Raw genomic sequence first — 27,922 nt, 5'->3', positions numbered from 1 at the left:
CATGGCTCCTCCTCCTTTCACCAGGAGCAGGTCTTTGGTAAGCGACGGGTAAGCGACCTCGTAGTGAGGCAGCTCTGGTTTGTGCCTCGGTAGATTTGAATCGCTGTTCAACTGATCCTGCAGTGCAGTAACAGTGAATCTTGCACCCAACAAACCACCTTCTCACGGCATCGTGTTAAAACGGCTTTGCCAATGCCTTTGACTGTGTTCTTTAAGCAAACCGAATCGCACATTCACAACACCGGCTCACAGGAGCTGCACGGCCAGCCCAGGGTGCCCCGTTCCCCCAGTCAGAGAACGCAGCCCCTGCTGCGGGAAGGGGTCAAGCTCGCTGCAGGAGCACTGGGCCCAGATGCCTGCGGAAATCGTTCCACCCGAGCCGAGTCCCACAGGGAGCGGTGGGCCGGCGGCCGCCCCGCCACGAACCAAACCCCAGCCCGCGAGCCACCGTAACACCCTGCCCAGCGGTCCCGCGGCACCCCTTTAAACGGCAACGCGTTCCACCAATCACCGCCCGCCTGGGGGTTGGCCGGCCCGCCCCTCTGCCAGCTCGCGCTTTTATTGGTTGCTGGGGCTGAATTTTAAACCCTGCCGTCCTGCCCCTTAGCAACCGCATCCCTACCTGCTCGCCGATTGGCAGCGGCGTGGCCCCGCCCCGCGCTCTGATTGGAGGACGCTCCGCCAGTGCTGGCCGGCCGCTGCAGAACTGCTACTTTCAAAAGAGCCGGGGCCGGCTGCGGCGTGGCGCTGGGCTGCGGGTGAGTGCGGAGGGGCTGCGGGCGTCTGGGCTTCTCGGCTGCCGGGGAGGGCGGCTTCTGGGACCCCGCTCCTTTGGGAGCTGCAGGGGAAGGGGTCTCAGGCTCTCTGCGGCATCCCCGGCTGCAGGGGAGTGTGACCTGCTCTTGGAGGTGGATGCTGAGCCCCTTCCTCCTTCGAGGGTGCCGGACCGCTGCTCGCCATGAGCTCGGTATCCCCCTGTAGGCCCGTTCCCCAGCTCCCTGGGGGAAAGGCAGCGGTGGGGACCCCTGTCATGGGGGCTTCTGCTCCCCTGGAGTGTGGAGGTTGTCCTAAGCTCACTTACCCACCCTGTGTTTGGGGTGGGGGGTAAAGCAGTGGAAGCTCTTGTATCCCTCTCTGGGATGCAGGGAGCTGTGCACTGTCTCTCACACATTAGCCCTGCTCCCACCAGGGTGCTGCTGGCGGGGGTCATGGGGCTCCATGACCATCGTGTCCTATTTTCCTCTGGGAAGAGCACACCAGCCCTTCCCTGCACCCCCAAAATACCTCCCTGTGGTTGCCCCAGGGAGCCCTCCTCCTGCCATGCTTGGGGAGAGTGTTGGTGCTTGTTTTTGCTGCACTACCCCAAGTAGGGACAAGTGCTGTGGCCTGTGAGGGTGTCTCTGGGCAGCCACCTGCATTAAGCCCTGCTTCACTCCCAGCTTGTTTGTAGAGACTGAGGGAGAGGATGCCATTGACACGCAATGCCAAGATGGTGACCACCAAGCAGCCCCGAGCAGGCAAGATGGGTCCTGCTGCAGAGAATGCCAACCCTGAAAAGGTGAGTCCTGAGCCATGCGAGGGATGTGGGGGTCTCCTATGGGGCAGCAGGCTGCCATTTCAAACAGCTTCTATTGCAGGAGGAGAGCTATCAGGCCAAGAGGTCTCCATCCTCACCCCAGGGCGCACCCAAGAAGAGGTCGGCATTCGGAGACATCACCAATGTAAGTGCTTCTGCTTTGGTACCCCCTTTGAGCCCCCCAAGGGAGCGGGGCTGGGTACCTCCTCCAGCACAGATTGGGGGGGTGTCCCATTTCCTGTCTGTGGGAGGAGAGGTTTCCCTGCAAGGCACCTCTCAGTATGCCCCTATTCTCACCCAAACAGTCTCACAAGAACCAGGTGGTGGCAGGGAAGAAGGAGGCTGTGAAAGTGGCACCAAACAAGGCACAGAGAGCCCATGCTGCTCTGGGTGTGGCCAAGAACAATGAGATCAACCTGAAAAAGTGAGTAGCTGGAGCAGATGGGGAGTAGGACCAGGGGATTTCTCCCACGGGTAAGAACAAGCTGTGGTGGAGGCTTCCTTTGGGCAGGGGAGACTGTGAACCAGATGGGGAGGGCAGACAAGAGGCAAAACAGCCCTAAGCTATGCCAGAGGAGGTTTAGGTTGGATACTAGGAAAAATTTCCTTACCAAAAGGCTTTTCAAACACTGGAATAGGCTGCCCAGGGAAGCAGTTGATTGGCCATCCCTGAAGATGTTTAAAAGTCACATGTATGTGGCACTTGGGGGCATTATTTAGCTGTGGTCTTGGCAGCATTAGGTTTGCAGTTGGACTGGATGACATTAAAAGTCTCTTACGACCTAAATGATTCTAAGAGTCATTATAGGGATATTCTAGGGGTGATTTAGACCTTCCCTCAGGCAGCAAAGGGCTCTGGAGAATCAGGCAGGAGATCTGGCCTCCTCCTGGCAATGACTCACATTCTTGTCCTGTCCAGGTCAATGAAGAAAAGTCCCCCGGTAGAGGCTCCTGCAGAGCCCAAGTTGGATCCTGTGCCAGAGGAGTTGGTGCCTGCTCAGGTACTGGATCCCTCCAAGGAGAGGGTATGGACCCTGGGCTGCAGCATGGCCCCAGTCCCATCCTGATGGTGCTGGTCTAAGGCTACCACTGGTGATGTCAGGGCACTGTGTAGTGCTTTGTACCTCGAAGATACTTGGGCAGTGTGATGTGAAGCTGGGGAGGGTTTGGGGTAACCCCCCAAACCTTCTGTCTTCAAAAGACCTTCTATGGGAAAGAGTGGGGTGGGGCTGCAGGATGCTGGGGGCAGATGGGACATGGGGGCCAGAGGTACTGCAGCCTTGCCCTGAAGGAGTGACCAGCACACACAGGGCTCAGGGTTATCCCCCGACCGCTGGCTCTGTTGCACCAGGTGCCTGCTGTGGAGGACATCGACAAGGAGCAGCTGGGTGACCCCTATGCCAATGCCGAGTATGCCAAAGACATCTTTGAGTACATGCGGGAAAGAGAGGTGGGTGATGCCTGTCTGGGGAATGCACTGGTGTGAGTAGGGCTGCCTGCTGCCTGGAGGCTCTGGTGGGGGTCTGCATGGGGCAGGAGGAGGCTCGCTTGAGGGTGCTGGTGCCTGGTGAGTCCCTGACAGCCAGTACCTTGGCAGGAGAAGTTTATACTCCCCGACTACATGGAGAAGCAGCCAGACATCAGCGGGGACATGCGTGCCATCCTGGTGGACTGGATGGTGGAGGTGCAGGTATGTACCAGGGCATGGAGAGGGGGCATGAACTTCTGCAGGTTTTGGTGGGGGGGGGGATCACAGTGTGGTGGCAGAGGCTCCTGTGGGTGTCCCCATTTCAGAGCTGACCTTGCCCTTCCCCAGACTGGGGGTGAGCCTGGGCCCATGGGCACCTCTGGCCCCTGCAATGGAACCGCGGGGGCCATGTGGGTCTGGCTTCTACCTGACACCTCCCTCCTGCCCCCATCTCTGCAGGAGAACTTTGAGCTGAACCATGAGACGCTGTATCTGGCTGTGAAGCTGGTGGACCACTATCTGGTGAAGGTGGTGAGCATGAGGGACAAGCTGCAGCTCATTGGCTCCACTGCCATCCTCATTGCCTCCAAATTTGAGGTGACTCCTCGTGTGCTGTGCTGGGGTGGAGTGGGTGCTGTGCCCCCCTGATCCCCACAGGTCACTGAAGAAGGCCAGGTCACTGTGTGCCAGGCTGCTGCCCTGGGAGCAGCTTGGGGTGGCATGCCTGTCCTTGTGTTGACCCTTCCTATGCCGAAGGGCTATGAATGCAGTCCTCATGGGGTGGATCTTGTCTCCTGGTGTCACTGCAGACCTGGCTTCTCTCTGTCTGGAGAGACTACCCGGACACCCAAGCTCCCCTCAGGCAAGCAAGGCCCTGAGTCACTGCCACACGTTGGGGCAGTGCAGGTGACACACAAGCCCCACTGGGTGTTGTAACAGTCCTTTCAGGGTCTGGCAGGGCAATGAGCCCTTACAGGGCCTGCAGACTGGTAGGATTTCCTGGGTAGTGCCAGGGTGAGCCCTGTCAGGGTGCTGAGTGGTTGTGCCCCACCAGGAGCGATGCCCACCATGCGTGGATGACTTCCTCTACATCTGTGACGATGCCTACAAGCGGGAAGAGCTCATTGCTATGGAGATGAGCATCCTCAGCACCCTCAAGTTTGACATCAACATCCCCATCCCCTACCGCTTCCTGAGGCGCTTTGCCAAGGTGGGTGCAGCAAGAGGGTGGGCTGGTTTCACAGTGCCTTCAGACACCCCATGTGCTTGCTTCCCAGTGAGTGACATGCATCCCTGAGGCCCAGGGCTCACAATAAGGAAGGGTTGGGCCAGGTGTGAGGATGCTGGTGGGGTGTGGATCTGTGTCCTGTATCCCAGAGGCAACACTAGATCCTGAAAAGGATAAGAAGGGGGAGGAAGCATCATTGCTGTAGATGCTGAGCCTTTACCTGTATGCCTGCCTGGCCGCAGTGTGCCCGTGCCACCATGGAGACGCTGACACTGGCCCGCTTCCTCTGCGAGATGACCCTGCAGGAGTACGACTATGCCCGTGAGAGCCCCTCAAAGCTGGCTGCCAGCTGCCTGCTGCTGGCGCTCACCATGAAGAATCTTGGTGGCTGGGTAAGTGCCCACCCAGCCCCATGCTCTGCCAAGGTGCCCGGGGAGGCACCATGGGGTGTGGGAGTGGATGGAGCAGTGTGCACGAGTGATGCTCCAGGACTATGCTCAGGTTTGGGGGGCTGGAGGGGGAAGATGATGGCTATGCTCTCACTGAGGGCACCCAGCCCAGCCCTGTTGTCACTTTGCAGACCCCCACACTGGAGTACTACAGTGGGTACCGCTCCCAGGATCTGCACCCTCTGGTCAAGAGGCTGAATTTCCTGCTCACATACCAGCCCCGGGACAAGCTGAAGGCCGTGCGCACCAAGTACTCACACAGGTGCGCATCACAGGGCTCTGCCCTCTCTGTACAGGGTTGGCACCACCACAACCCCATGCCCTTGTGTGCTGCAGTGAACTGTGGGGCCTTGATGGATGGGGCTGTAGCTGAGGTCTGAGCAAACATGCTTCCTTCCAGGGTCTTCTTTGAGGTTGCCAAGGTCACCCCCATGGACATGCTCAAGCTGGAGGAGATATTGAAGAACTGCTAGCCCTGTCTCTGTACATAGCCTGTAAATAGCTGGGTGCTCTTTGGTGAAGGAGCACCATGTACATAAAGAACAATTTTAACTAAAGGGGTGGGAGTGGGATTAAAAAAGAAACCTCATGTAGCTGTGAATAAAATACTGTGTTTGTCTTATGGGCTGGCTGGTGTTGGTGTTGGGACATGGGCAGGGATGATGGTGACTATGCTGCAGTTCCCCTTGCTGGGCTGGGGCAGGGGCTGGTGTCTTGTTGCATGATGGGAAAGCAGGAAGCTGAGGAGTGAAGGCTGGGAAGGGTCCCCTCACCCCCACCCGCTGCCTTCCCCTCAGTAATGACACTACATGAGCAGCAGTGATGAGTGTCTCTTCTCCAGATATTTACACAGCTTAAATACCTACATGGGGAAGGGGAATCTCTGCTTTGGCCCCAGCTCCTCTAGTGATGCTGCCAGGGCCTGGATGGGGGGGTTAGACCTCAGTTTCAGTGTTTCCAGCCCCACAGGCTTGTGGAGAAGCAGTGGCTCCAGGGACACTGGGGGATGAACAGGCAAAGCAAGGCAAGCAGGGGTGGTCCAAACAGACGGGGCACAGCAGGGACCTTGCATCCCCTGCCCGACCGCTGGTCCCTAGGGGCAGCACACAGCAGGGCCTAGGGTGGGTTGCTGAGCTCCTTAATGGCCTGGAGGATTCTCTTCACGTGGCCCACTTTCGTGATGCCCAGGTCCTGCAGGGAGGAGAGAGGGCTGCTGATGTGCTTATAGGGGACCAGCCCTTGCTGTGGGCAAGCTGCAGTGTGGAGGACAAGGTTGCAAAACCCAGCTCTCCCCATGCTCCCTGCCAAAGCATGGTCCTTGCTAGGAGCCTTCTGTCCTCTTACAGGCATGTCGCCATGCCTGGGTGCAGCAGCAGGCACAGTGCTGTTGATCCTGGTATGGGCATTCAGAGCCTTGCAAGCTGGATGTCCAGGGCCAGCCTGCTTCCCTCCTCCCACCCCCTGTATGCCAGCCAAGCAAGCAGTGCACGAGAAGGGCTGTACCTTCAGGTCTCTTCTCTCCAGCAGGATCAACTCAGAGCCCTGGATGTCATGCCGGACAAAAATGTCTCTGTACTCCCCTAAACCGAGCGCTTCCAGCCAAGCTGCCACCTCCTCGGAGCCCCACTTGTCTGCTAGCAGAGAGGAAAACCACAGAGGTGGATGGGTCTTGGTGAGGCAGCAGGATACAGCAGGGCATGCACCAAGGGCAGCGGTGGGGCAGGCTGCAGCCAGCATCCCTCCTCCACCCCTGGCAGGGCTGCAGCCACAGCAGGCTCAAGCTGGTGAGGTTCCTCCTCTCCTTAGCTTACCTGCAGAGCATCTCAGCATCTCCCCTTTGACAAGCCTCCCAGCCCTGGGGCACAGACTTACCCAAAGGGCTGAGCTGTACTGCAGCCCCTTCTCCCCCTTGCAGTGGTGGTGGAGTTACAGGGCCAGGGGGCTCCGTATGTCCAATAGCAGAAAAACTAAGGTCTATGGGGCTGTTGGTGACAAAGGACATCCCCAGCCAGCCAGGACATGCCCTGTCCCCCTCCCAGAGGGCATCTCCACAGCATGCCCAGGACAGGAAGGCGATGGCATGTAGGGGTCCTACTAGCATGTGCTGCATGTGCTTTACCTGGAAGCACACTGTTGGTCTTCTGCTTTTGTGCCTTGTCCTTCCTGGGCTTAGGGATGTTGAGGCGAAGCTTGAAGCTGCCCTTGGTGCTGCCAGCACCCTCCTGTGAGAGGCCAGGCTGAGCAGGGCACTGCAGCCCCCGGGGCCGCTCCTCTCCCTGCCCCCGTGCACCCACCTCCTCAGCGGGGTGGGCGATGGGCCCCAGCCAGTGGATGTCCAGCAGCCGCTGCAGCTCCTGGCCCAGCACGCCCAGGGGCCCGTGCAGTGCCTCCTCCTCCTGCGGTGAGTCCAGCTGTGGGCAACAGGGGCTGTGCCCAGCTCTGCTGCCATTCCAGAGGCACCAGTGCAGGGCGCAGGCTCCGGCACTGGGGGCTCGGGGCACTTGCCAGCCCCCCACTCACCGCCTTCCCCTCCAGGAATGCCCTGGTCTCGGTGTACAGCTCCTTGATGCTCAGCACCACCTCCACAGCCACATTCCTGCTGAGAAACTGGGGCCGGGAGGGGTGACCCCATGAGTGGCAGGGCCTGGTCTGGCTGGGCAGAGGCTGTCCTGCACCCCCAGCCCCAGCTCACCTCCGAAGTGCCCACACTTTTGTTGGAGAGGGCCTCTCTCAGTGCCAGAGAACTGATGTTGACAGCATGCGCCAGCTCCTGCTCCACAGCTTTGTGAGCCTTGGCTGCCTCATGGATCCTGTGGGAGACAGGGGCTGGAGCTGCCAGGGCTCCCCGGGCAGCATGGCACGAGGACACAGACATCTGGAGCTCTGGGTGGCCGTGCCGCAGCAAATCTCCCCTGCCCCATGGCCACCACGTCACCACGTCACCACGGCCAGACCTGGAAATGAGGGTCTCGGCCACCCGCGAGGCCTGCTGCAAGAGGCTGCTCTCCTCCTCTGTCAGGTACTCCATGGACTGCTGGGAGCTGAGCCGTGGCCGTGCAGCTGCACGGTAACTCTCCCCCTTCTGCTTGTCCTCCCAGGACTTGAGAGTGCTTTCAAATGCCTGTGAGGGGTGGAGATGGCCCCTCACTCAGCCTGTTGCACCTCCCTTTGCCCCAGCGCAGCACCCTGCCATGGGCTGTGCGACTCCAAGCTGCACTCACCCGGTCCCGCGTCAGCATCTGGGCTCGGTTCTTGTGCTGGATCTTGATGATGCCGGGTGGCTGGATCCAGGCTTCTCCATCCACCTGCACCGGGACACCCTCATCCCCCCGGATGGTGATCTTCACCACACGGCACTGCGGGGCAGAGAGCCTGGGGTTGGCAGCGCAGCCAGCACTGCCCCACTGGCTTCAACTGCTGCGCAGCCTCCCAGTGCAGTGCCAGTGCCAGCCAGGAGCTCAGCTGGTGCCCCAAAAGTGTCCTGCACCATGTGGGGTCCTGCAGGGACCCTTGCCCCTACCTGTGCAATGCGATGGTGCTGGAGGTTGATGACCCGTGACACGGCCATCTGGATGCTGCCAAAGACGGCCACCACTTCCAGCTTCTTGTCATCAAAGGATGGAGCTCCAAAGTTCTGCAGAGGACCAATACAAGTCAGACTCCCAGACTGGGCTCGTCTTGGAACCCAGATTTTCCCCCCGTGTATGTGCCTGAGGCAGGGACATCCTAGGCTCCTGCCTGAGGACTCCTGGGTCCATGGGAAGGAAATCGTGCCCCTCTCCCAGCTCCGCAGCCCCGGCACTCACATTGTCCTCCTTAGTGCCTCCCCAGAAGTTGATGCCCCCTGCATAGCTGGGGATGTTGAGCACCGCGATGCCCTGCAGGCTCGGCAGCGAGATGGGCACCCCGTCGCACTGCAAGAGAGGGCTGAGCTTGGGGGGGCCACTGCCCCCCACCCGCTCCCTGTGCCCCAGACCCATACCTCCAGCTGCACCCGCTGCTCCAGGTTCTTGTAGGTGCGCTGCAGGAGCTCTTTCGTGCCCAGCACCCCGTACCACATCATGTTCTTGGTGCGGCTACTGCAGGGTGAAGCAGGGCAGTGGGAAGGGCCATGGGCTCCCTCCTGCTAGGTGCAGGTGGGAAACCTGCTGCAGGAAGGGGTCCCCAGCCAGGCAACATCAGCCCTGAGCCAGCCCCATGGCTCCTGGCACCCTAACAGCCCCTCCTCCTGCGGGCACCCGGGAACCAGAGGCATATGTTTTTCCAGGGGTGGTCCAGCCAACCTGCACTTCTTCGGGTGCTCATCCCGTTTGTTGTTGAACTCCAGGGAGATCTTGGCATCCAGGCCGATGCCAAAGTAGTTATTCATGACACATTTCTCTGAGAAGTGGCTGAAAGCAGCAAATGGGGTAAGCGGGTTGGGTGGCAGCTGCACATCACAGACACCTGCAGGGCTGGCACCAGGGGACAGGGTATGAACCTGCTGGAGCTGTGGTGTCAGCTCCTGGAGGGGTTGGCACTGGGAAGCCTGACTGAAGGCAGCACCCACAGCTCAGAGCACGGGGCTGGCCATGGGGCTGGCAGCAAGAGATCCTGCATCAGGCAGGGAGGCCTAGGCACCAGGGGTGCCACACTTAAGGGCAGAGGATGTCCCAGTGGCCACATCCAAGGGGCAGCATGGTCCCGGCTCTGCTCCCGCCCCACAGTGGGGAGCAAGGGTGGGCAAGGGTCCCCAGTGGGACATGGCCCCAGACTCACAGAACACTGGGGTCTTCAGTGAACTGCAAGCTGCTGAAGTCGTCCTGCCGGTCCAGGATGACAGAGGAAGATGCAGAGGTCACCGTCTCCCGCCGGGAGCCTGGCCAAGGCAGAGAGAAGGCAGCTGCTGAATCGGCTCTTACTCTGAGCCCATCCCACAGTGCACCCCTATTCCAGCCCACAAAAACACGTGTCCCACTGGCATCTTACTCAGCCTCTCTTCCTCCTTGTTGAGCTCCTCTGAACTGCTCTTGCTGGGGCCCAGGCTGCCCCGGTAGGCCTGGGTCTGCTTGTTCTGCTCATCCACAGCTGGATGTGAAAAGGGGCAGGACAGTGAGTCTGGGCAGCCCTGTGTGCCCTCCCCATGCACGCTCCCCGGGTCAGCCTTGTGGTCTCTGCCCCATGCTGAGGACTTCCATCGGCCAGGCCAAGCACTGAAGAAGGGCTGATGCCCTTGAACTGCACAGCACTGCTGCCATCTCAAGTGTTCAGATGGGGAAACCAAGGCAGGGGTCTGGCACTAGCCTGGGGTGGCTCCGCAGCCCCATGCAAGCCACCGGCCACCCCTCACCTTTCTCGGCCTGCTCGATGATCTGCCGCAAGGCTTTCTTCAGGCTGTTTGCCCGCAGCATGAGCTGCTCCTTGGATTTGAAGATGCGAGGCATGGGGCTGGGGTTGAAGCTGCCACCCTTCTCCTGGTCCTTGGTGTCGGCAGGGGTGGCCTGCGCGATTCCCTCAGGGACCACGACAGCCTGTGCCTCCTCGCTGAGCTCCCGCACCAGTGAGTCCAGCTTCTCGTTCAGCATGGCGCACTGCAGGATGCTGCTAGCTCAGCACCCTGGCCCAAGCCACATCTCCCCAACAGGGCTGGGCGCTTCCTGGGCACCCTGAGTGCTGGAATCCCATCTTTGCCCAGGCGCTTCATGCCTGACTGGGGACTCTGAGTGCCTGGGCACCCCAGGCACAGCACACCATGCTGCATGCACAGCAAGGGCACCGGCCACCAGAGCAGACCCCACCAGCTCTTCCACTGCATGGGCTGTGTCCCCCAGCATCACCCCGTCCTTTGGCCACCTCCCCTGCAACCCACCTTCCGCGCCATCAGCTCTGCCTCCTGCTTGTTCTCTGTTGCCCTCTTGTAAGCACGCCCAACCTCGGCCACAAAGTCATTGACGGTGCCACAGAGGAACCTGCCAGGCGAAGCAGCCGGAAGGTGGGAAGGGGCATGGCACAGCCGGGGACAGCCAGGGGGCTGCCCCAGGGTAATGCCCCCCTGCACCAGCAGGGCAGTGCCAGCGTGGTCTGCCTGGCAGCGGCGCTACCAGCAGCTAATGGTGGTGGGGCTCAGCCACTGACACAGTGGGGGTCTCCAGCATCCCGATTGTCAGCCCCCTCCTTACTTTGCAGAGGAGATGACCACCGAGTGCTTGTCTGACTCCAGAATCTTGGCCAGGTGGAAGGCAACAGAGTCAGCGTAGTGGGAGATCTGAGCCTGGAGTGGGACAGGAGAGGACAGTTGGAGCCATGACACCCAGCCTGGTGTCCTGCTCCAGGAAAGAGCCTTGCCCAGCCAGCCCTGGAGCAGGCATGAACAACCCTGCTCTGCCATGCCCACACTGCCAGGCAGAAGGGATGCTCAGCCGCAGCAGGAGAGAAACTGAGGCAAGGGGTGGAGGTGGAGCACAGGGATGAGTCCAGAACAACCTGCCGGTTTCAGGCCAGCTCTGCCTCACCCTGCTGCCCTCCCCCAAGCGCCACAATTGCCAGGCTGACACCTGCCAGACTCGTGTCATCACCACATGGAGCCAGCTGCCAGCCCCCTCAGTGCTGGTGCCCAAGGACCCCTGGCATCAGCTCTCCCTGTGCAATCCCACCTTGTGTGCTCCCCCATCAGCTGATGGGGTGAATGGGAACCTGTCCCCACCCTACTCTCCCTATCTCAGCCCCCACCCCCTCGTGGTGCCTACCTGGATGTTGGAGTCCCCATTTTCCTCCTTCAGCACCAGGGGGGACTGCTTGGGCACCTCATAGGTCAGCACACTCCACCTGCCAAGCAAAGACCATGGCTGCCCACCACCTCCCGGCACCATGCACAGGGACACGTGAGGTGCCAAGGCTGGGCAGGAGCAGAGCGGCACGTGCCCTGTGCCACGCTCACCGGTCCAGCATCTTGGTGGTGGCTCTCTCCAGCTTCTCGAGGATCTGCAGCAGCTGGGTGTCGTCATCGCACAGGCTGCCCCAGCCCAGCACCCGCGCCAGGTCGTTGCCGGTGCCCAGAGGCAGGACGCCCAGCTGGCACTGTGGACAGGGACAGGACGGAGCGTTCAGAGCAGCTCCTGCGACATGCAAGTGCGCCGTGCCTGTTGCTCTCAATGCCCCGGGGCATGGGGGTGCTCCTGGCCACAGCGGGACTGGGGCTGGCTCGTGCCAGCCATGCCGGGCACTCCCACTCACTTGCTTGTGGAGCCCCAAGGCATCGATCTCGGAGAGCACCCAGCCCACGCTGCCATCCCCCCCGCACACCAGGATCCGGAAGGTGGAGAACTTCTGGAAGAGGCGCAGCCTGGTGCAGGGAGAGGAGACAGGGCTGCAGCTGAGCTGGGTGCCTGCAGCACCCAACCGGCCACCCAGTGCCACCCAGCCCAGAGCCTACCCCAGGTGTGGGCCCCCATTCATGAGGTCGAAGACTTGGGCTGGGTTGAGGAACTGCTTGAATTTGCGTAGGAACTTGACACCCTGGTTGTCCCCACTCTTGGAGTTGACGAAGGCCAGGAGTGGGCTGGAGCAGCTTGAGGGGCATGTGGCCTTCCAGAAACCTGCAGCAAGCCCGAGAGCACATGAGCCCCGGCCCCAGCTAACAGAGGTGCCTCCAGACAGCAGAGGCCGCATGGACACCCTGACTGTGCCACACGCCCCTGCAGGGTGCTGGGGCCGGGCAGGAGGGACAGCGACTGGGACTGCCCAGGGGATGACAAGGTGTGGAAGACTGAGAGGCAGAACTGTGACTGGGAACAGGGATGGAGCTACTGGATGGGCAAGGCTAGCCCTGGGGCAGATCCAAACTAGGCTCCTGCTCCATCACTGTCCCTTCAGGCACAAATGTGTCAGCAAGCTGACTCACGTCCCTGGGCTGCCACTTCATAAAGAGCAGCGGCGGTGGGCACACAGGAGAGTCAGTTCCACATTGTGCCAACAGCCTGTCTGCGACCAACCCACCAAACCCAGACGGAAGCAGGACATGTTCCCACCAGGAATGGTGCTCCCAGAGGTGGCACCAGCAGCTGGCATGACCGCAGGGGACCAGCCACAGCCTGGGGGGCTGCTGACACCCCCAGCTCTGCAGCCTGCTCAGGGCTCTGGTGGGGTGTGACGCAGAAGCCTCAGGAAGCTTGGCAGCCAGCATCTTGCTTTTAAAGAAATGAGATGGGGAACGCAATGTGCCCAGTGTAGAGGAGGCTCATTGCTGGCTCGCAGCCATGCTCTGCTCCAGCCCATCTTGGACATACCGGGGCATGGGCCAGTGCCCGCTGGCTTGTGCCCTTGGCACACCGGGTGATCCTGCAGCCCTCACTGCCTGCAGCACCAGCCCCACAGGGAGCCCTTGACTGGGAGCCACGGTGCCTCCACCACCTGGGAGCAGCATCCCTCAGCGCAGCACTGGCTGGTCCAGCACAGCCTGGCATGGCGCGATCTCTGCTCCCAGCCTGGCTGAACAGAGCTGAGTGGCAAAGGGAAACACTGGGGGCTGCTGAGTCAGAGTGTGGCTGCCACAGAGGAGCCTGCACCAGCGGCACCCATGCTGAGGGACACCACTGCAGGACGAGGGGACTGTGATGGCATGGCTCTGCAACAAAGCTGGGGTCATGGCAGTTGCACCAGCCTCAGGAGAGGCACCAGGCAGAGATGCTACTGCAATGAGCTATGAGCAACACTGGGAGCTGGAGGAGAAGCCGCATGATGGTTACCCTGACAGCACCCGATGAGTAAGAAGCAGCAGATGAGCCACCAGCTGAGGCGAGCAGTGGAAACCATTAAAGAATGAGGAAAGAAATATCTGGAGCAGAAGAACAGATTCTGCTTGGCAGAGGCTACTAGGCCCCTCTAGAGAGGGTGTGGGAACGGCAGGGGGGAACCCCAGGGCTGCGCATTGCTTCTACCCCAGCACCCTGCACCAGCCACAGCGTGGGGAAGAAGCTGTGCTTTGCACTACCAATAACCCAACGAGGTTCAGACACAAAGAAATGACCCAAAAGAGGATTTCATCCTGCCCTGTGAGGTGCTGAACCACTGGGGTGCAACATGGGGCACCCCACATCAGTGTCCCAGGGCTGGTGCCACTGACCATGGAGGGACCATGGCGAGGGCCACCATGAAAGTCAGCCGGGCAGCAGCAACTGAAGCCACACACCAGAGACAGCTTCCAGCCCCACAGCCCCAGGACAGAGCAGAGGGCAACAAGCAGCCCCTAAACCAAAGGTGTAGCTGGGATGGACACTGACTCTGGAGCCTACTGATGGTGGTGTTCCTGGTGCCCCACAGGAAAGCAGGCTTAGTGCCACAGATCAAAGCCTGTAGAGCTCAGAGGGCTCACAGCCCTGTCCCAAACAGGCTGTCCCCCTCCACCCACAGCCCAGCCCTATCCTCTCCATGACTCACCATCTGAATCAATGCTGTTCAAGGCGGTCGGCGGGATTATGGACACTTTGTACTGGCCCAGAGGGCACCTCTTGCCAAAGAGCTCCTTGCAGGCACTGTGAACCTGGGGATGTAGAGACAAGTGAATCAGCAGAGCTACGGGATGTGGCACCAAAGCCTCCAGCCTCAGTTTCCCCAGCGATGCACCCAGGAGGGGCAGGGTGTGCACTGGGATGGACACATCCTTACAATGGCCTTGCACCAGAGACACCGCCAGTCCTGCAGTCTCCGGACGCTGCCGCAGGTCCTGTCGCAGACAGCACAGCGCGCACTGACGGGCAGGTTCCCCTCCAGCCACTGGTGGGGCATGGCCACCTGCGGAAAAGGGGGGTCACCAGCAGCACAGCACCAGCCACCGCTATTCCCAAGGGACAGCGGCACCCAGGTGACAGTCCCCACAGCAGGGCCAGGCAGCTCCAGGTCCCCCACATCCCCACTCATCCCAGCCCTGCAGCTGCCAACGCGTGGGGCAGGGCAGGGGCATCTTCAGCAAAAGTCTGCGGGTGGCAAACATGGAGAGCGATTTATCCTTTAGGATGTTGGGTGGTGGAGGAGGTGTCCCTGGGCCGTGTCCCCACTGGCCAAGCCCAGAGGCCAGAAAGGGCAGGGGACAGCTAGGTGACAGGGTCCCCTGGCTCCTGATGTAGGGGCACAACAAGGCCAGCTCTGCTGGTGGCTCTGTCCTGCCAGAGTCCCCTGCGGGGACTCCCCAGCTCACCCCATCCTCATCCTCGATGATTTCAGTGCCGATGGAGGCCAAGGTTGTCCATTTGCAGTTGTTGGTGGCTCTGACAGCGCAGCGCTTGTGTGCCTTGAACTTGCAGACTGCATGGGGGGGAACAGTGATGGTCCCCATGGGATGCCAGTGATGGTGGCCAGTGGGCATCACCCCCTATCCCTCCTGCTCCAGGCCAGCCTCGGAGGGGGCCCCCAGCCCAACCCCAGCAGGACCCTGGCACTGACCTTCACAGGAGAGGCCATGGGAGGTGACCCCCGGCAGAGCTTCACGGCACACATTGCAGAAGGTGGGGCGGGCATGGGAGCAGGCGTACCAGTTGTGCATGCCCGAGAAGTGCTCCATGTTGAACTGTGTGGCCTGCGTGGGGCACGGCCCTGCCCCTCAGTCCCATGGGACCCCCCAGCACTCCCTCCTTCCCCCCCCAGCTCCTGTGCTTCCCGCAGCTGCACCAAGGACAGCAGCTCCTGTCCAGCAGCCAAAGGCTCCTGACAGGTACCTGCTCACAGACAAGCACCAGTGCAGACCCTTGCCAACATCACCTCATGGATCTCCCACTTCTGGACAGATTTCAAGGCGCTGATCCAGTCCTCCATCTCCTTCCGGTTCTCCGCACATAGGATAAGCTTCCGGAATGGCGTGATCACCTGCAGCAGCCACTGTCCCCATGTCCCCTTGCAAGGCCACCATGCAGCCAGCCAGCCACCCCCTAGCAAACCCCAGCATGCCGCCTCCAGAGCCACCTCCAGCAGCAAGAGGCTATGCTGTGGGGTGCCCCATGGCTCTGCCAGGCTTCGAGCAGCAGCCCTGTGCCTGCCTCACCGTGAAACTGTTGTTGATGTTCTTGGTGCTGGTCTCAGCCACACTGGCATTGGAGAGGTCCACCTCATCGAAGATCAGCGACTGCAGGGGAGAAACCAGTGCCCCAGTCCACCAGGCAGGACTTCAGGCTCCTCCCGGGGCTCACAGCCTCAGACCCCCTGGCCGGGCAAGCCGGAAGCATGTCCCCAGCCCACCTTGGCATCCTTTGCGTAATAGAGCGTCCTGCCCCGCAGTTTGAAGTATCGCCTCTTCCACCGCTGGAAGGAGCTTGTCTGCTTCAGCAACAGCCCCTCCTTCACGCTCTTCTGCAGAAACCACAGGGTCGTGAGCTCCTGCAGTCTCCAGAGCACCCAAAGCCACCCCCACCCAACCCAGTGCCACCAGTCCCTGGGTCCCCCGGAGCTAAGCAGTGCCCAGAGCACCAATGGGACATTCTGGGGATGCTAGGACGCTAGCATTCCCAGGCACTCTGCTGGATGTAACAGAGTTAATGATGTATCCACCACTTGCCATACCCTGGGCATTGAGCACTTGTGAAATGGGAGGATGCTGCTGGGCACGGCAGTGCTGCCAGTTGGAGGTCTCCAGCAGCACAGAGCCACTGCTGCTGGTTGCTTCCTCCCCATCCGCAGAGCAGCATCTGAGGGACTCTCTACCTGCTGCAGCTCCCCAGAAGAGAAGTGCAGAGCTGTAGCTGGGAGAGCTGTCTCTGAGGGGATACCATTGCCCCCAAGCAGACAGGACCGCACCTTTCTCGGAGATGCTGTTACCCGAGCACCGTGGCCCCAGCCCCTGCTGGTGCGGGGAGCAGACAGCCGGGATGTGGCTAGCCCAGTCCGGCCCTGCAAGGGACAAGGCAGGGCCGAGGGCAGCCCCAGCAGGCAGCGCATCCCCTGGGAGCAGCCAGGCCACCGGCCTCTGCCCTCCCCATCCGCGGCACCGGCCGGTGTTTCCCCTCCCCTCGGGATGTTTACAAGGTTCAGCTAATGAGCGGGTGGTGGGTGCTGAGCATGTGGCAGAGATGCTGTGGCAGCGCCTTGTCTTTGTATCTCCTCTGAACACCCCCGGCAGGTCCATCCTGCTGCTCCTCTGCAATTAGCCCGGCACACGGTGACAAGGCACGTTAAAGGGAAAACCAGCACCGGGCACCAAGGGCATCGTGAGAGAACAGTGGTCCTGGGCCTCTGCACTCCTGTGCCCGGCTACATGCTGTGAGAGGCAGCACCCAGGCACCCACCAGCCTGCAAACACACCTTGGCCTCAGCACCGACCCACTGACCCACAGCTCCTAATGTGATGGCCAAAGCATCAGGAGTAGCAGGAGCCTTCAAGGTCACAAAAGAGCCAAAACCCCACCTGGGGTGCTCCCCGAGCCTTGACTCTCCCGGATGCCCAGCTCCCCTCTGAGCTCCCCAGGGCATGTACCCAGCTCTCTTGCAGCCCCTCACAGCATGCACCAGGATGTCCTCAGCTCCCTTCCAGCCTGCAGCCGCAGTTTCCCAGTTTCCGAGAGGGACATTTTAATCCTTTATCACTCACTATTAACACTTTGTGCCCCGGTTTGACTGTGGCTGGTGCCCACATTGCCTGCCAGTGCCAGTACAGCACTGCTGTGCCCAGGTACAGGTTCAAACAGCCCTCGTGTTCCCTGTGCCAGCACACTCCAGGGACCCACTGAATCGCTTCTCCAGCCCGTTGGTTGTGAGAGCGTATGGAGATGGTGAGCCTAGAGCTGCCCTGAGCGCAGGCTGCAACACAGCCAGCAAGGGGAGCACAGCCTTGCAGGGGGTCCACCTGTGACCCCCAAATCCACATACAAGCCATGCACCCTGGCATTCCCTGCCACATATCGAGAGGAGTCAGGGCAGGGTCCTGCCTCAGACAGCTGGAATCCAGCCACAAGTGCCACTTCTACCTCTGCTGTTTGCCATGCAGTGGATACAGACACAGGCTCTGGGTTTGCTACAATCATTGCTTTTGCTGGTGCAAAGGACAGGCAGCATGTGACAGTGAGGAGAGGCACTAGGGAGCCCATGATGATGAGGAGCAGCAGGGCATGCAAACTCAGCTTTAGCTGGGGCCGAGGCCACACAGGTGGCAGGATGCAGCCAGTAATACTGCCTGGGGACACACCATCACCTCCTGTGAAGGGCCGGAGCTGAAATACTCCCAGCAGTGCTGCTACTGCAATTCCTTCTAGCAGCCAGCACAGCAAAAACCTCTCCCAAGCCCAGGAAGTCACAGTCCTGGCCATTCCCAGGACAAGGATATGGCTGCCAGCACTGCAGCAGCCCCAGGATAGTGCAGAGCCCGAAAGGCAGAGCCCCACCACCTCCACCAGGACACCCATTAGAGTTTTATGACACCCGCACTGTTGTGGCTATGGGGGGGTTGTGCCTCAGTTTCCCCCAGTGCAGACTAACTAACCACCAGCATCCTGGTATGGGGTGGCAAACCTGTGCAGAGAAGCTTGGATGGCACCACTCCCCACATCCACCCTTGAGTGCTTCCCAACACATGCCTGGGGTACCCTAGGCATGGCAGCAAGGCCCGAGCCCTCTTGCTCCACCATGCACAGCGTCGTGCTGCACAGCCCTTTACACTCATGGCTGGCTGTCCACCCAGGCTCTGTCCCCAACAGTGCTGGTTGGATCGGCACCAGTGTCGGGCCAGCCAGCCTCCTCCTTGGGAAAACAAAGCAGCTCGCCTCTCCAGAACAAGCCACACAGCCTGTGGTGCTGGGGCAGGCACAACAGTCACGCTGCCTGAGGTGCCGTTTAGGGGTTTCATTGCACCCGCCCGCCTGTGGGTCTCAGCCAGGATCATCTGTCTTGTGCCAAGAGCAGCTCCCCAGTGGCTCAGCAGCGTTGGACCCCTTCTTTTGGCTCTAGCGACGGCGAGGGGACCTGGGAGGCAGCCGATGGCCAAGGCCACCAGCAGACCTGGTCCGCTGTGGGGGCAGCACTGAGCGAGCCTGGCGATTCCCCTCCTCAAACGAGAAAAGGAAGGAGAAGGCAAAGGCCAGCGCTGTGGTGAGCAACGGGTGAGACTTGACGGAGTGGCACTGCCCTGCGGGAACAGCCAGGGCTCCAGGGTCACCACAGTAATACAATCCCCTATAGCAAGTGGCTATCAAGTACCCTATAGCTCCTAGGAGCGGGAACCCTTTCACCCGTAGCACAGGGCAGAGGCTTCCTCTTCCTCCTGGAGAGCTTTGGGGCACACGACAGCCCCCGGGCACTGTGGTGGGAGCTCTGTGCTGGGCACCACACAGCCCCATGTTCCCCATGCCGCAGACCGAGCCCTGGACCCTCTGCTCGCCCCAAACACAGCTTTCATAGCCAGTGAGCCCCAGCCAGCACTGCAGGGAGCCCCAGCAGAGCCAGCCCTGGCTCCATCCCTGAGGCACCATACTGGTGCCCAGAGCTATAGGCAACCTACCTAGTGGCAGCTCGAGGGCAGCTCTCACTGTGGGGCTCTGCCCCAGCCCTCCCCTGCCCCATCTCAGGGACCATCCCTGCTGTGCCCAGCCTGGGAGGCTCAGCCCTGCCTGGGATGTAGCTAGCAACAGCAGGGCTCAGAGACTTAGGGTGGGGTGGCAGAGGCAGGGATGGAAACGCCATCTCCTGCTCTACCAAAGCTGGTGGAGAGCAAGTGGCACCTGGGCCTCAGGAGGTATGCAGCTGAGAGTACCCCAGGAGGGCGGAACATCCCCAGCACCGTGCCCCCAGGCCTGGGCTGGTCCCCAGGGGCCAACACATCATGGGCTGGTTGCATGCTTGGCACCACACCCCAGCAGGGTTTCTTCCAGGCCACAGCACACCCCTAAGCGCTGGCTCTTCCCTCGGCCCTGGGATGCTGCTTTGAACCCCAACCCCACTGTCCCAGCTCTGCAACCACTATTCCCGGGAAGAGCTTTTAGTGCATCCAGGTTTGGCCACAGCTGGGCCAAGAGGGTTTTCCCACTGGGATCAGCTTGGACAGCAAAGGAGCTGCTGGAGCAGAGCCAGGAAGGCTGTTACTCCGGAATGCTGGCACATATGGCTGGTGGGTACCACAATGGCTCCCCACCTGGACTGCAGCCCTACACCACTCCTGATGGGATCTGCTTGGCCACATGGCAACACGCTGCCTCACCCAGGGAGGAGGCGGATCCCAACACCCACCAATGCACTGACCTGCATCACACCAGCATCATTCCTGCTTCAAGCGCAGCAGCCTGCCAGGCACAAGCTCATCCCTCAGCCTGCACCAGGGCCAGGACAGCAGGACAGAGTAGTGGGGTCACAAGTGTCTGCTGGGCACCCTGTGTGCTGGAGTCAGTTGGAAACCTTATCAGGCTTTGCAGATATAGCAGACCTTTTCCGGGGGTTCAGTGCCTGGAGGGGGTGCTATGGCTCTGCAGGCTCAACAGCATCTGCACTTCTCAAGGATGTAACCTGCTGCCATTGCAGGACCCCAAATCCCCCTTCCCAGTGCTGGGGGGGCTCCTTGAAATTAAATTTCTGTACCAGTCGTGACTTGCCATTCTGTGGTGCCACAAGACACCACTCAGGCCATCAGAAGGGAATGGAGGATTAACCAGGAGGAGAGGAGCGAAGGAAGGAGCCCCCAGAAGAAGGGTGACCCCCCCTTGCACCTCATCCTCCAGCAGTCACACCCTTCAGCTGCTTTTTAGAAACGAGCTTGTGCTTCCCTATCTACAGCCACACTGGTCACCAAGCATCCTGCCGGTGACACCATGCGCCTGCCTCAGCTCTACCATCCTGCCCAGCGCCAGTGGGCAAGGGCAGTGCTTGCACAATGGGAAGTGTGAGCAGGGAGAGGGCAACCTGAGGAACCTCACACAGCTGGCAGGCAGCACTGGGGCTATCTGCACCCCAGGCACCAGCTTGGCAAGCTCTGATCAGGGAGAGCAAGCCTGGCCTCCTCTGCAACCTCCCCTGGAGCCTCGGCCCCGGGAAACCTCACTGTTCCCTGTGCTATGGTCCCACCGTATGGGGTGACCCAGTGACCGGCCAGAACCCCAAACAGCCCCTGGTAGGACACGTGCCACCAGCCAGGGAGCAATGCAGGGCTTGGCAGGGGTGGAGATGGGCTCTGGTGCCAGCTGGCCATGGAGCAGGGAGCTCTGGGGTTGGAGCCGGGGGTGCTCACCAGGAGCTGCCCAGCATTGTGGAGATGCTCAACCCGTGGGTTCTGAATGTCTCTAAGGATGGAGACTCCGCAGCCACTCTGCACAGTCTGTGCCAGCATTTGGCCAGTCTCACAGTAGAAAGAGTGTTCCCTTGTGTCCACATGCAATTTCCTATGTTTTCATCATTGGTTACGACTGGAAACAGCCTGTTCCCTCTTTGCTACACCCTCCCCTCCAAACATCTGCCCACAGTGCTGGAGACCACTCAGCCCCAGCCTTCCTCCAGTCTGAACAGTCCCAGCTCTCCCAGACGCGCCCCATATGAGGGATGCTTCTGTCCCTCACCGGTGTCAAGCCAGGAGGACACGCTGCCCAGGAGCCATGTGCCACCTACCACTGCAGGAAGGTTTCCAGGCCTGGCCCCAAAGGTCCTGCTTTGCTTTCCTTGTCTTTTGGCCAGGATCTGGCCCTTGGCAGAGAGCCCTCCCCACAGCCAGGGTCTGCAGAATGGCCTTACCAGGCCCCCCACCCTACCAGGCCCCAACACCCCGACACCCACAGGCACTGCTCGCCCCATCCCTGGAGCACCCTGAGCATGCAGGGTGTCCAGTGCCTGCAGCAGGGACCAGCAGCACTCATGCCTCAGGTTACCAACAGCCCCCCTGACCTGCCCCAGCCTCCTGGGAGGATGCTGGTGGCTCCCCCAGCCCCACCAAGTGCTGCGATGTACCCCAGCACCAGAAACACAGGAATACACCCCGCCATTTCCCCACTTGGTGCCTGAGGCCCCCAGCTCTGGTGCGGGCACCCTGCGAGCAGATGCTCACTGCAGCTCCCCGCAGCCAGAGCTGAGCAGAGCTGCCGGGTTGCTCCCGCCTCCGCTCAGCCTGCGCCGAGTAAGTGCCAGGAGCCTCCCCTGGCCCACACGTGCAGGATGTGCCCCCCACCCATGTGCTGTACCCAGAGCACTGTCCCCTCCTTCCCATTGCCCCTTCCCTCCATGCCCAGCCCCAGGAAGACCAGCACCAGGCCACGGCACAGCCCCAGTTCTGCCCCTGTGCCCCCAAAACCTGGCGCAGGCAACTGGCAGACCCCGGCAGCGGAGAGGAGGAAAAGGGGGAGACAGCAGGACCCCATCCATCCTGGTGCCATTCAGGCCAGTGGGGGCACCTGCGCCTGGCAGCTGTCATTGTCACTGAGCACAATGGCCTCCCACCTTCGCCAAGCCAGCACAAAGCGCCCTGTGGGGCGCCCAAAAATTGCAGCCTAGAGAAAGCCAAGCTGGGGGTGTGGAGCGGGGCGACATGATTGATGGGGAGGCTTGAGGAGGGGATGGGCGAACAGGCATCTGTGGGAAGGGGGGCACGGGGAATGAGGGATTCAGCAGGTGCCAAAATGGTCCTCACCTGCTCCTGTTCCCATGGGGCTGGGCAGCACCCCAGCATGGGGGAAGCTGCTTGCTCCCATCACCAGGGACTGAGGTCCTTCCAGTAAGCGCAGGTGGGCAGTGGGATGAGGATCCCTACCCTTCCCACCCCCCTTTCATGGTAGGCTCCTATAGACCCCCTCCAGCACCCCAACCACCACCACTGGTCAAAAAACAGGCCAGCCTGCCACTCCCCGCTCTTTCCCCCCACCTGGTACCTGGTTATCTCTCAGGAGCTGCAGCCCTGGCACTAGACTCTCCCTCATTAACTGTGTGCTAATTAGGTACCTGCCCCAGTCTCTGGGGTGCAAGCAGTGGTGTGTCCCCCCACTCCCAGCCCTGTGTGAGTGCACAGGGGTATCGAAGCAGCTCAGAACGGTGCCTGCCACAGCACACGTGCTGCCCATTGCTCCAGCGGCAGCAGTGGCCACAGCCAGAGGGACAGGCAGCATATGTGCCATGGCACAGCATGAGCCAGGGACATCCCAGCCCAGGTGGCAGCAGCAATTGCATCCCAAGATCCTCATCTCCATGGGGAAAGAAGAAGCCCAGCCAGCAAGGAGCCAGGCTGGCAAGCCTGCTCATCCAGACCAAGGCAAAGGGATCTGCAGGGAAAACCCTGACACTGAAAACACTTAGATCTGTGGGAGGGGACAGTACATGCACAGCTTGCTTTCAGCCCTGCCCAGTTCTCACCCCTCTCTCTTCTCTCCCAGCTCTGTGGCCATTAACCCAGATGCGTCCTTCCCGCCTGCCCATCCATCATGCTGCCGGCCTCCCCAGCACGCTGGCGGCATCACCTCCTGCATGGTTAATTGCAGCAGCAGGCAGGATTCGGGCAGCAGTGGGCAGGGAGCCACCAGCTCAGCCTGTCTCCACACACACCCTGCCAGCCAGTGACGCTGGACCTACCAGTGGCATAGAGGGGCTTTGATCTCTGAGCTGGGAGCTCAGGACATGCCTGTGTCCCTGTCCTGCTGCCGCACAGCCCGGCCATCCACGCTTTTCTCTTGGGTTTCCTGGCATCGATGGCTCCCTGCAATACCCCCTGTGCTCTGCAGCATGGCAAATCCCTCTGGCATGGCAAATGCTGTGTGGCAAACTCCAGTGGCTGCTGCTACCAATCCAGGAGCGTACTGAGATCTCACATGCAGCACTGAGCATTCCCAGGACCCTGCCCACCGGCCCCACTTCCCACTGTGTCCCCCACACAACACGGCCCATGGCACCCACCTGGCAGCCAGGGCAGAGCAGACAGAGGGGGTGGCAGCCTGCTCCAAAAGAAGGGGAAACTGAGGCACGTTCCTCGAGCAGCTGGAGGGACTCATCAAGAGACTCCCCAGCAGTGCCTGCTCCAAAAACATCTCCTCCCAAGCAGGAAAACCCCACGGTGCTGGGTTGGGAGCGTGTGACTTCTGCACTCCTAGGCAATCGCCCTTTGTCCCCCTGGTGACAGTGTGCCAGACTGGGCACAACAGCCAGGCCTGGGACAGCCGTGGGGGGGAGCTCGCCCCAGCTCTGAGCAGCCCCAACCTGCCACTAGACCCAGTGCATCCTCCATCCCCCCAGACCTGCTGCCCCCTCCATGCCCGCAGCATCCAGAGCCCAGGGCTGCTCCCAGCTCTGCAGCTGCCTCCCCCGTGGAGCGCTCCTGGCTGCCCCTAGCCCTGGGGCGGTGCAGTCACCAAAACCCCACCGAGGGGTGGCTGGGGACAGCAGCCAGGTGTGGCGGCTCTACCATGGCCCCAGGGCAAGAGTCTGCTGTTGCAGTGCAGGATCCCCCCTGTACTGCAGGCACCACCTTGACTCACACTGTAACCTCCTTGCCGGGGGTTGGATGCAAAGGGACCACTTGTCCAGAGCATCCTTCCACGCTGTGCCTACATTCCCACTCCCCAAAAAGCCCCCCCCAAGCCTCCTCCTCTGCATGGTTCCCACCCAGTTGTTCAGCCGTGTTATCTCCCCGTGCACTGCAGGCAGTCGGTGCCTATCCATATCACTGTCCCCACTGTGGACACCTACAGCCACCCACTTCCATTTGTCCACCAGGCGCTGCACCCCGTATTTTTGAAGGGCCTACAAAAATAGGTTCATCTGAGCAACCTACATACACACAACACAAGCTGCCCTCATGCCAACAGCCAGGAGGCAAAAGAGTGTTATGTCTGACCTCGGAGGTGTCCCCATCCACCCAGCAAACCACCACAGGGAACCAGATCTAGCGAAGGCTGCGCGAATGGGGCCCCCAGGGGAGCTGGCACAGTCGAATTAATCTGGGGCACTGGGGAAGATGCTGGTTCCATTCTGCCACCCACCAGGCCCTGCACACGTGCTGCCTGCAGCAGGGTGTAGGATCCCAGGAGCCTACGGCATTGTGACAGCCTTAAGTCTCGCCCCCCAGCATCCATGGGCCAGAACCTTCCTGAGAACGTCCTTTGCCCACAGGCAGATGGGGGGAAATCAGAGAATGTAAACATGGGATGAAAGCAACTTTGCGGGGGGGGGGGGGGGGTTGGGGGGGGGGGAGGGGGCAGTCCGGGTATGGGAGACCCTGTCCCCAAACAGTGGTGTAAAATTCGTGCTAAACAGCCCCACGAGACCAATGTTGACCCTGCCACCATGGGGTTTGCACCTTTTCCATTTGCCCTTCACTGGGTACAGGGAGCCAGACTCCTCCTGGCACTGCCCTGGGCACTGGCTGGGGGTGGGTCTGCAAGCAGCAAGTGCCTGGAAATGATTTACACCCCAGGGCAGGCAAAACACACACACACACACACACCCACACACACCCCTGATCTCAGCAGGGACCACGGGTGCCAGCCAGCCCCTTGCCTAAGCCCCCGTGCCCCTGACCTTGCTCCTCATCTGCCCCGAGGTGGACACCTTCCGGATGAGCTTGTGGGAACTGTCTTCCTGCTCGCCCTCGCTGTCAGACGACTCCTCACCACCCGCTTCGGGTGAGATGGGTGCCAGCTTGTCTGAGTCCAGGGATGACACCGATTCCCGGGTCTTCCTCAGGAACAGGTCTCCAGGCACCAGCTTCTCAGCCATCCTCCCACCCAGCTTGGCTCTCGGCTCCACTGACTCCTGACACAGCCCTGGGAGGACAAGGACACACAGGAATGGAGGAAAAGCCCTGAAAGGGGGTGCACAGCACCTCACTCTCTATGGCTTGGCCAAATGGGAGGTACAATCCTCAAAATTATGGTAGAAGGCACCTTCTAGCACAGAAACGCCACTCGATGGCTTCCTTGCAGGCAAAGTTTTCTGTTGTCGCCTTTTTTCAGTGTCCCAAGTCTCCCTTACCCTGCCTGGCATGCCAACACCGCTCCTTGCTCCACCTTGGGAGACTGTGGCCACCCTATGCCCTGGCATTGGGGTGCACCACCCTTGCCGCAGCCTGTGCCAGCACCCCATCTGGTGCCCTTCCCCGGGACGCTATGCTGCCCTCAGTGGCCAGGGGAGATCGGGAGAGGTGGGATGGGGACAGTCATGAGAAGCAGCAGCTGCCTCCTGCCATCCACTCCAGCAGCCGGCAAGGGCTGGGAGCATCTCCCGGCCCCACACCGGTGGGTCGCCAGTCCCAGGCAGGTGGCTACGGGTGTGGTGGAATACAGGGTGGGGGCGGGGGCTCCACTCATACAGGGGAAGCCTTACCCCACTACCCCCCCCCCCCCCCCGGGGGCTGCGGCCAGGCTGGGGGAGCACCTATCTGGGCGAGCGAGCCTAGCCAGCGCAGTGCTGACCAGGGGACACCTCACGGCGCCGTGCCCGGCCCCACGCGGCTCCCGCTCCGCACCCCCTCCTCCCCCACCGCGGCTGCCGGCAAACGTGTTGCCCTGTCCCCTCGCAGCAACAAGCTTTTCGGGGGTGGGAGGCGAGGGCACCGCAGCGCTGCCGACCCCCCCGACCCCGACCCTGGGCATACCCCTCCTCAATGCGGGCCTCGGCGCCCTCCCCCCCCGCCCCGCCCCCGCCAACCTCTGGGCTGCTGGGTGCCGGGTCCCCGCCGAGCATCCCGCAGCACGCCCGGGAGGGGGGGAGGCGGAGCGCACCCCGCGCCCCTCCCGCGCACACACCTTGCGCACCCCGCGCCGCCGCCGCCGCTCGTGCAAGGTCGCTGCTGCTCCGGCTACCGCCCGCAGCCCCCCTGGCCCCGCGGGATGCGCCTCTGCGGGCGGCCCCGGCCCTGCCCCTGCGCCACAAGCCCCGGCCTGCGCCGGTGCGCGCGGCGGAGCTGGCGGCCCACGCACGGCCCCGAGAACGCGGGCGGGCACCCGCACCGCCGCGCGCACATACGTGTGCAGCGCCCACGCGGGCACGGGGATGGCAGAGCACCCGCACCGCCGCGCGCACATACGTGTGCACACGCCCGCGCACATTCGGGACTGCGCGGCCCGGGCGTGGGTAAGTCCATGCATACACATGTGCACAGCCCGGCGTGAGCGCACACTCAGGTGCAGCACTCACACGGGCACAGGCAGGCACATGCATGATCACTGTGCGCACCCACGCAAGCATGGGTAGGTATAAGCAAGGGCACGGGTGAGCACATGCACAGCCGCAGTGCCTGCATGTGTGAATATGGCACACTGGCACCAGCATGCACACCCCCCGCCATGGGAAAGCACATACACCCACACTGGCAAGGGCAAGCACATGGGTGGCACGCACACTGTGGCCATGCACATATATGTGTACACACTCCTGAGTGCATTGGCACACACAGCACAGGCATGGGCGAGGAAATCTGCTGCTGTGCACACACGTGCCAACACGCATGCAAACACACACTTGCACGTGTACAGGCATAAGTGAGTGCACACACTGCTGCCATGCACACATACGTGCACATGCCCACACATGCACAGGCATGCACACCCCAGTCAAGGGGTACTACCTCTGTGCAATTGTACGTGCATATGATCACACATGCACAGGCATGCACAGGCATGAGTGAGCACACACACCGGCACCTCCACGCACTTGTACACAAAATATATGAGCCCAGAATCCTCTCCACGTGCTGGGCTGCATCCCCAGAGCATGAGCAGCAACTCAAGGTGGGGATCCTGACCCTCTGCTGCTCTCTGGGGAGACCCCCCCTCAGTCTTGATCCAGCTCCGGGGCAACAGCACAAGAGAGTGAAGCTGTTGGAGTGAGTCCCAAGGAGGTCACAGAGATACTGCAAGGGCTGGAGCAGCTCTTCTCTGGAGCCAGGCTGAGAGAGCTGGGCTGGTTCAGCCTGGAGAAGAGAAGGTTCCTTAAGGGGAGACCTTAGAGCAGCTCCAGTGCTTAAAAGGACTACAGGCAACCCGGAGAAGGGCTTTGGACAAGGGCCTGTAGGGACAAGACAAGGGGGAATGGCTTTAACCTGCCAGAGGGGAGACTGAGATGAGCTCTTAGGCAGAAGCTCTTCCCTGTGAGGGTGCTGAGGCGCTGGCACAGGGTGCCCAGAGAAGCTGTGGCTGCCCCATCCCTGGCAGTGCTCAAGGCCAGGTTGGACACAGGGGCTTGGAGCAAGTGGCTCTAGTGGGAGGTAGGGTTGGGAAGAGATGATCTTCGAAGGCGCTAGCCTGCCTGTGCGTTTGCTCACCTGTGCACACACGCGTACACGCGCTCACACA

At 61.2% G+C, this 27,922-nt stretch overlaps 2 protein-coding genes across 15 annotated transcripts; one reads left to right on the top strand and one right to left on the bottom strand.

The window, feature by feature from the left end:
• The first annotated feature begins 667 nt into the window (after positions 1–667).
• CCNB3 (cyclin B3) lies at positions 668–5,343 on the top strand. Of its 4 annotated transcripts, none has more exons than XM_065689501.1 (12): positions 668–758; positions 1,451–1,558; positions 1,638–1,721; positions 1,882–2,000; positions 2,496–2,577; positions 2,928–3,026; positions 3,174–3,266; positions 3,504–3,641; positions 4,099–4,254; positions 4,515–4,664; positions 4,829–4,983; positions 5,122–5,343. In XM_065689501.1, exons 2-12 carry the CDS (start codon positions 1,466–1,468, stop codon positions 5,192–5,194), a joined length of 1,242 nt encoding a protein of 413 aa, XP_065545573.1. In that variant the 5' UTR covers positions 668–758; positions 1,451–1,465; the 3' UTR covers positions 5,195–5,343. The 4 variants fall into 4 exon arrangements, with proteins under 4 accessions (XP_065545573.1, XP_065545572.1, XP_065545571.1 ...); XM_065689500.1 differs by having other exon boundaries at positions 672–758; positions 1,440–1,558; positions 3,504–3,575; XM_065689499.1 differs by having other exon boundaries at positions 672–758; positions 1,440–1,558; positions 4,853–4,983.
• A 16-nt stretch (positions 5,344–5,359) lies between these two features.
• On the bottom strand, positions 5,360–26,473 carry DGKK (diacylglycerol kinase kappa). Of its 11 annotated transcripts, none has more exons than XM_065689493.1 (30): positions 26,375–26,473; positions 25,149–25,393; positions 15,927–16,037; positions 15,733–15,813; positions 15,453–15,557; positions 15,138–15,270; positions 14,893–14,999; positions 14,364–14,489; positions 14,136–14,238; positions 12,133–12,295; positions 11,934–12,042; positions 11,638–11,777; positions 11,447–11,525; positions 10,880–10,971; positions 10,570–10,669; positions 10,051–10,291; positions 9,690–9,788; positions 9,480–9,579; positions 9,005–9,112; positions 8,704–8,800; positions 8,528–8,635; positions 8,242–8,355; positions 7,943–8,077; positions 7,676–7,842; positions 7,414–7,531; positions 7,242–7,328; positions 7,016–7,132; positions 6,841–6,958; positions 6,225–6,355; positions 5,360–5,912 (listed from the first exon to the last, which is right to left on the bottom strand). In XM_065689493.1, exons 2-30 carry the CDS (start codon positions 25,344–25,346, stop codon positions 5,838–5,840), a joined length of 3,462 nt encoding a protein of 1,153 aa, XP_065545565.1. In that variant the 5' UTR covers positions 25,347–25,393; positions 26,375–26,473; the 3' UTR covers positions 5,360–5,837. The 11 variants fall into 11 exon arrangements, 8 of the variants coding, with proteins under 8 accessions (XP_065545565.1, XP_065545566.1, XP_065545561.1 ...); XM_065689494.1 differs by having other exon boundaries at positions 6,841–6,943; XM_065689489.1 differs by having other exon boundaries at positions 6,841–7,132.
• Positions 26,474–27,922: the final 1,449 nt, after the last annotated feature.

This window comes from Lathamus discolor, chromosome 9 (genome assembly GCF_037157495.1).
Source record: "Lathamus discolor isolate bLatDis1 chromosome 9, bLatDis1.hap1, whole genome shotgun sequence".
In the NCBI taxonomy this organism is placed as follows: Eukaryota; Metazoa; Chordata; class Aves; order Psittaciformes; family Psittacidae; genus Lathamus; species Lathamus discolor.
This window is presented reverse-complemented; position numbering and strand designations above follow the sequence as displayed.